Source organism: Triticum aestivum, chromosome 3B (assembly GCF_018294505.1).
Source record: "Triticum aestivum cultivar Chinese Spring chromosome 3B, IWGSC CS RefSeq v2.1, whole genome shotgun sequence".
NCBI classification, from domain to species: domain Eukaryota; kingdom Viridiplantae; phylum Streptophyta; class Magnoliopsida; order Poales; family Poaceae; genus Triticum; species Triticum aestivum.
Window position 1 is genome coordinate 425043301 of NC_057801.1, and position 7234 is coordinate 425050534.

General features: G+C 51.7%; 1 protein-coding gene across 1 annotated transcript in view; it reads left to right on the top strand.

Moving 5' to 3' along the window:
* Nucleotides 1-7019: 7019 nt before the first annotated feature.
* The window catches only part of LOC123070173 (protein SGT1 homolog), a gene marked incomplete in the record, with an annotated part of 6761 nt that continues 6546 nt past the window's right edge, over nucleotides 7020-7234 (top strand). The window contains 1 exon segment of the mRNA XM_044493220.1: nucleotides 7020-7234. Within this exon segment, the coding sequence (XP_044349155.1) occupies nucleotides 7141-7234 (94 nt within the window).

Sequence of the window (7234 nt, forward strand, 5' to 3'; positions counted from 1 at the left end):
CAGCCCGTTCTTGGCGAGCTGAACTTTCTGAATCACCGCACTCATAACAGTGCGGTGTTCCTCTTCAATAGAGGCGCTATTGAGCGCCTCTAGCAAATTATCCGGCACCTCCGGTTGGACGGAGGCAGCCGGCGTCACGGTCTTGCCCTTCTTACGAAGGGGTCGCCCGCTGGACTCCGGAGCCACTATGGGTTCCGGGGCTGAGTCCGGTGCAAGGTCCGGGAGGTTGTCCTGCGACACCTCCGGGGCCCTCTCCTCCTGGTGGGTCCCTTCCTGGGATCCCACCTCGGCATCGTCCGCATCACGGGGGGTGGAGGCAGTCGGAAGAGAATCCATATCCGACGCCCCTAAGGACCCGCTCGACGAAGTGGGGAGATCATCCTTAGGCGGACTGCAGGGTTGTATGTGGCATTAAAAAGACATAATGTGGCGGAAAACGAAAACCTTGAAGTTATTCGGGAGTCTGGATACTTACGATCTCGCCAGAGGATTGGCCCTTGGAGGCCAGTCCTCGTCGTCGTCACTGGCGTTGGCGGAACAGTTCGGGGGAAGAGTTTTTCCCCTCTTGGACCCTTCGGCCTTCCTTGTTGGGGAGGCCTTCCTTTTCTTCCCTCCCCCCGCTGGGGGAGAGGCTTTCTTCTTCTCCTCCTCGCCTTGGTTGGAGGAGTCGGCCTCGGATTCATCGTCCGATAGCACCTGAAAACGGGAACTCTTCCGAGTCCCCGTGGCCTTCTTCTTGGCCTTCTTCTCCGGCACCATGTGGGGTGCCGAAGCCAGCAGCCCCGTTAGGCGGGCGTCAGCTGGGTCCTCTGGCAATGGGGCCAGACAGATAGCCTGTGCGGCCTTCTTCAGCCAGTCCTGTCAAAGGAAAGGGAGTTTAGATCCCACATAGAGTCAAACTATGAATAACAAGCGTCCCTAAAGGACAATATCACTTACCTCGTCAGCTGGACGCTGCGAGCTGAATCCGCGATCTTCGGTAGCGGATGCGGGAGCCTCGGCGCCCTTGAACAGCACCTTCCAGACCTCTTCGTACGTAGTGTCGAAGAGCCCATTCAAAGTCTGGTGCTTCGCCGGATCGAACTCCCACATGTTGAAGCCCCGTCGTTGGCACGGGAGAATCCGGCGGATGAGCATGACCTGGACTACGTTGACAAGCTTGAGCTTCTTGTCCACCAGCTTCTGGATACAGGCTTGGAGTCCGGTCAGCTCCTCCGAATCCCCCCAGATCCGGCCACTCTCTTTCCAGGAGGTGAGCCATGTAGGGATACCGGATCTGAATTCGGGGGCCGCTACCCAATCAGGGTCACGCGGCTCGGTGATATAGAACCACCCCAATTGCCACCCCTTAATGGTTTCCACGAAAGTACCCTCCAGCCACGTAACGTGGGACATCCTGCCCACCATGGCGCCTCCGCACTCCGCTTGGCTGCCCTTCACAACCTTCGGCTTGACACTGAAGGTCTTGAGCCACAAGCCGAAGTGGGGCTGCATACAGAGGAAGGCCTCGCACATGAGGATAAACGCCGAGATGTTGAGGATAAAATTCGGGGCCAGATCATGGAAATCTAGGCCGTAGTAGAACATGAGCCCCCGGACAAAGGGATGAAGTGGGAAGCCCAGTCCGCAGAGGAAATGGGGAAGGAATACTACCCTCTCATGGGGCCTAGGGGTGGGGATGAGCTCTCCCTCGTCGGGGAGCCGATGCGCGATGCCGCTGGACAAGTTTCCGGCGCTGCGCAGCTTCTGGATATGCCCCTCCGTGACGGAGGAGGCCATCCACTTGCCTCCCGCTCCGGACATATTTGGAGAAGGTTGAGGTGAGATGTGCGGGCTTGGGCGCTAGAGCTCGAGTTCGCAGAGATGGATAAGCCAAGGAGGAAGAAGGCGCGGGTAAAAAGGTTGGATCTTTATCCCCTTATATGGGCGGACGGAAACATGCGTCCCCACCGGCCTGATAAAACTCACTTATCTCCCAAGCGCCGCAATCAATGGCGCGGTTGGGTTACCCACGTCCGTATTGATGGGAATCCCGGAATAAGGGGAACACAATCTCTGCTTCGACAAGACGTGCCAAGGAAACCGCCTCGCTAAACGCGCTGAGATGGAACAATAAAAACAATTTGAAGGCTTGGTAGTGGTGTGACGTTACGCCACAAAATACGTCAGCAGATTGAACTTGTGTAATATTATTCTCTCTATGGTTGTATGTGGAATTTATTTTGCAGAGCCGGACACTATCCTGGTGTTCACAATCTTCTATAAATTATTCGGAGGAGGAACCCGCCTTGCAATGTCGAAGACAACATGCGCGCCGGACTCGTCGTCATTGAAGCCTGGTTCAGGGGCTACTGAGGGAGTCCCGGACTAGGGGGTGCCGGATAGCCGAACTACCATCATCGGCCGGACTCCAAGACTATGAAGATACAAGATTGAAGACTTCGTCCCGTGTCCGGATGGGACTTTCCTTGGCGTGGAAGGCAAGCTTGGCGATACGGATATGTAGATCTCCTACCATTGTAACCGACTCTGTGTAACCCTAGCCCTCTCCGGTGTCTATATAAACCGGATGGCTTTAGTCCATAGGACGAACAACAATCATACCATAGGCTAGCTTCTAGGGTTTAGCCTCCTTGATCTCGTGGTAGATCTACTCTTGTAACCCACATCATCAATATTAATCAAGCAGGACGTAGGGTTTTACCTCCATCAAGAGGGCCCGAACCTAGGTAAAAACATCGTGTCCCTCGTCTCCTGTTACCATCCGCCTAGACGCACAGTTCGGGACCCCCTACCCGAGATCCGCCGGTTTTGACACCGACAATGATGAACTCCTTGCTCTTGTGCTTCAAATGATAGTCTCCCCAACACTCAACTCTCTCTCAAAGGATTTGGATTTGGTGAGAAGAAGATTTGAGTGGAAAGCAATTTGGGGGAGGCTAGAGATCAAGATTCATATGGTATGAATGGAATATCTTGGCCTCAACACATGAGTAGGTGGTTCCTTCTCAGAAACAGCAAGTTGGAAGTGTAGGTTCGTTCTGATGGCTCTCTCCACGAATGAAGAGGATGTGGAGGGGTATATATAGCCTCCACACAAAATCTAACCGTTACACACAACTTGCCAAACTCCGTGGGACCGAATTGGTAAACTCGGTCAGACTGATTCAGCAAATCTAGTGACCGTTAGGATTTTCGGTGGGACCGACATGCAACTCGGTAGGACCGATGTGATTAGGGTTAGGGCATAACGTAATCTTGGTGAGACCAATTACACAAACTCGGTGATACCGATTTTGGTAATAAGCTAACCAGAGAGTTGGTCAGGTAAACTCGGTGGGACTGGTTCGCTCATTTCGGTGAGACCAAAATGTAATGAAAAGGAAACAGGGAGTTTACATTGCAATCTCGGTGGGACCGATCGCTCATCTCGGTTGTACCGAAACGTTACGAAGGGAAACAGAGAGATTACAATCCCGTCTCGGTGAGACCGAGATCCCTATCGGTGAGACCGATTTGCCTAAGGTTTGTGGCAGTGGCTATGACATCTGAACTCGGTGGCGCCGGGTAGAAAGAATCGGTGGGCCCGAGTTTGACTTTTGGTTTAGGTCATATGTGGATGTGAGAAAGTAGTTGAGGGTTTTGGAGCATATCACTAAGCACTGTAGAGCAAGAAACTCATTAAGCAACACCTCATCCCTCCTTGATAGTATTGGCTTTCCTATGGACTCAATGTGATCTTGGATCACTAAAATATAAAATGTAGAGTCTTTAGCTTTTGAGCTTGAGCCAATCCTTTTATCCTTAGCATTTTGAGGGATCCACTTTCCTCATCCATGCCATGACATTCATTGAGCTTTTCCTGAAATATTCATCTTGCAATGATGTTAGCTCAATGAGCTATATGTTGTTAGGAATTACCAAAACCACCTAGGGATAGTTGCACTTTCAGGCGGAGGTCCGTCCGAGTGCTTGAGAGTGGGTATTGAGAGGTCCGGTTGTAGATGATGTAATCTTCTAACAAGCTCACCCATGTGTATTCTCATCTCCATGTTGCTTGAGTTATTTTTTGAGAGTACGCCAAAGGCATACCTTAGCTTTATAGAAGGGAGAAAAATATTTACAAGAGTTTACTGACGGCAGGCATCACCTGGATGTGCCTACACCTGATCTCTCCCTAGAACTATAAGGAACTACTCACAAAATTGCAAAACTCCACTCCTACGAGCCATCGCCCATAGCTGGCGCTCCCTAAATATGAGTTGGACGATGCCAAGCTCGTTACAAATGTCACTCCTACCAAAAACTCTACCATTCCGTTGCTTCCACAAACACCAGCAGGTGAGAACCACCAAAGAGTCATAGTCCTTCCGGAGAGCCTCTGACACCCTCTTCCCAGACGTTGTCCACCAATCTTCCATTGTATCTTGGCCGGATGGCGTGAGCTCCAGTGGCAGGCCGATCTTGATGAAGCATTGGACCCAAACTTGCTTGGCGAACGCACATTGGACCAAAATGTGGTCTACCGCATCCTCCTCCTGCTCGCAAAGATAGCACGGTGATGTAGAGTCCTGTAACCCGTGCCGGGTTCTTCTATCAAAAGTCCAAAGTCTGTACTGTGCCGCTAACCACATGAAAATTTTGCAAGAGAGGGGCGCTCCACACTTCCAAATTGGTGCGGCAAGCTGAAACCTGATCCCGCCTTCGCAAAGCATGGCATAGGCCGATGATGCTGTGTACTTGCCTGTCGAGTTCCACTCCCAAACCAGCATGTCTTCCTCTCCTAGTTGCAGCTCAACTTGCATGACCGCTTCACATAACCTCATAAATTGCATCAGCCCGTCCATGTCCAGCATTCCCACGATATCCTCCATCCAAGCATGAAGGTGAAGCCCCTCCTTGACAGATCTGCGGTTGATCACGCGCGTCTTGACCTTGGCAACAAGCGTGGGCACCACATCCTGCACCGCCAATCCTCCCATCCATCTATCTTTCCAAAAGAGGGCCTTCGACCCATCTCCAATATTCCATTTGACAAGGCTACCGAACGCAGAAACCACTTGCTTATCCACCAGGTCGCTCAATCCCTGCCAAGGCCTATAATTTTCAGTTCGGTTTAACCATTCCCACCTCATCCTCAGAGCTATCCCCTGCTTTTGCAGGTCAATTACTCCCAGCCCGCCGAAGCACTTAGGTCTGCAAACCCTCTGCCAGGACACAACGCACTTGCCGCCAATAATATGATCTGAGCCGGCCCAAAAGAAAGCTCTGCAGCCCTTGTCCACCTTCTCCAATGCCCATTTGGGAGCTTGAGCCACAATCATGTGATGTGTAGGTCTTGCCCTCATCACCTAGTTAACTAGGATCAGCCTTCCGGGCTGGGTCACCATCCCTCTCTGCCATCCCGGCAGGATTCTCAATGCAGAGTCAATCATTGGCTGCCAATCCGAACATTTGAGCTGTTTGATGCTGAGCTGTAAACCTAAGTATCTACATGGGAACTTCCCGATCTGCTAGGGCACCATGCCTCGGACCAACTCCTCATCCCCTTCTTCCCCTCTGATAATAATGGCAAACGACTTAGCGTAGTTCACCTTAAGCCCTAATGCCTCTTCGAAGATCTTGAGAATCTCTAGAACAAATGACAAATCCGCATAGTTTGGCTTGACGAATAAGACCACATCATCGGTGTACAGGGACAGTCTTTGCGTGGCTCCGCAACCATTCATTTTACTCAGTATCTGGGATTCATGTGCCTTGATGATGATGGCTGTAAGAACATCCATCGCGATGACGAACAACAAAGGCGACAGGGACTCCCCTTGCCTCAGACCGCAAGCATGCCTGAACTTCTCCCCAGCGCATCCATTGACCAACACGCGGGAGCTGGCCGTGGAAAGAAGTGTAAAGACCGAAGATAGCCACCGCTTGGAGAATCCCTTTGCCCGTAGCACCTCAAAGAGAAACGGCCACGATAGGGAGTCGAAGGCCTTCGAAATGTCTAACTTGGAGCAGCACGCATTTAGCTTTCCTCTTATGCAGCCGCCGCGCCAATAGCCTGACCAGCAGAAAGTTGTCATGTATGCTGCGTCCTTTGATGAACGCCGACTGATTAGCGTTGACAAGCTCAGGCATTCGCTTGCAAAGTCTGGATGCCAACAGTTTCGACGCCATTTTGGGTATGTTATGTACCAAGCAGATCGGCCTGAAGTCCTTGACAGTGCATGCTGCCGCTGTTTTTGGAATGAGTGAGATGAGCGCCTGGTTGAGCCTCCCGAAGCCGCGTCCATTATCCAGAAACAATTTGTGCAGGGCGGCAAGGATATCACGCTTGATCACATTCCATGCTTTTTGAAAGAAGGCACCAATAAATCCATCTGGCCCCGTCCCAAATTCCGTCCTCCTGAAACACCAAGTCTTGCTCTGAGAGATCCAGCAGTTGGATGTTTAGAAAGTCAAGATCAACCGTGTGCTCTCGAGCCGAGTCCTTCCCCATAATCTCCCTGAAGGTTTCAAGGAAGGCCTCCTCCTTCCCCTTTTGATCAGTGATTGTCTGTCCGTTGCTTGAGTTATGAGGGTACCTAGCATGCGAAGATGCCATGCAGCGTTTAGTATCATTAATCCAACATCATATTCTAATCTCCATTGACGACGCACAACTGCACAAGCCAACGACTGCACATGGCGCCGATGACAGCCTTCTTGCTCCCTAATCACGATCTCAGACACCAAGATCGAAAAAAGTCACCCCCTTAACCCCATAGCAAGAGGCTAATCAAGCAATGATTCGTGAAACTTCATGGGTCCCAAAAGCAAAACAATTAGGCTTGATCCGCACAAAAGACAGAAAGGAAAGGAAAGGAAAGGAAAAAGAGAGGAGGAAAAGCAAAAAACAAAGGACGGAGAACTTGCCATGCACTGCAACTCCAATCCCCCCCTCGGCCTGCTGGCCGGCCCTCCCCCCGGAACACTCTAGAAACAGCCCCACGGGCCCTTAAGAGGCCGTTTAACCGCACGCAGCTCAATCCAATCCAATCAGTCCGTTGCTTGGATCCATCCATCCCCTCCCCACCAAATACCGTCGATCTCTATTCACCTCTCCCAAAGTCTTCGTCTGGTCTTCTCCACCTCGACGCAGACATGGCCGCCGCCGCCGCGTCGGATCTGGAGAGCAAGGCCAAGGAGGCCTTCGTCGACGACGACTTCGAGCTGGCCGCCGAGCTCTACACCCAGG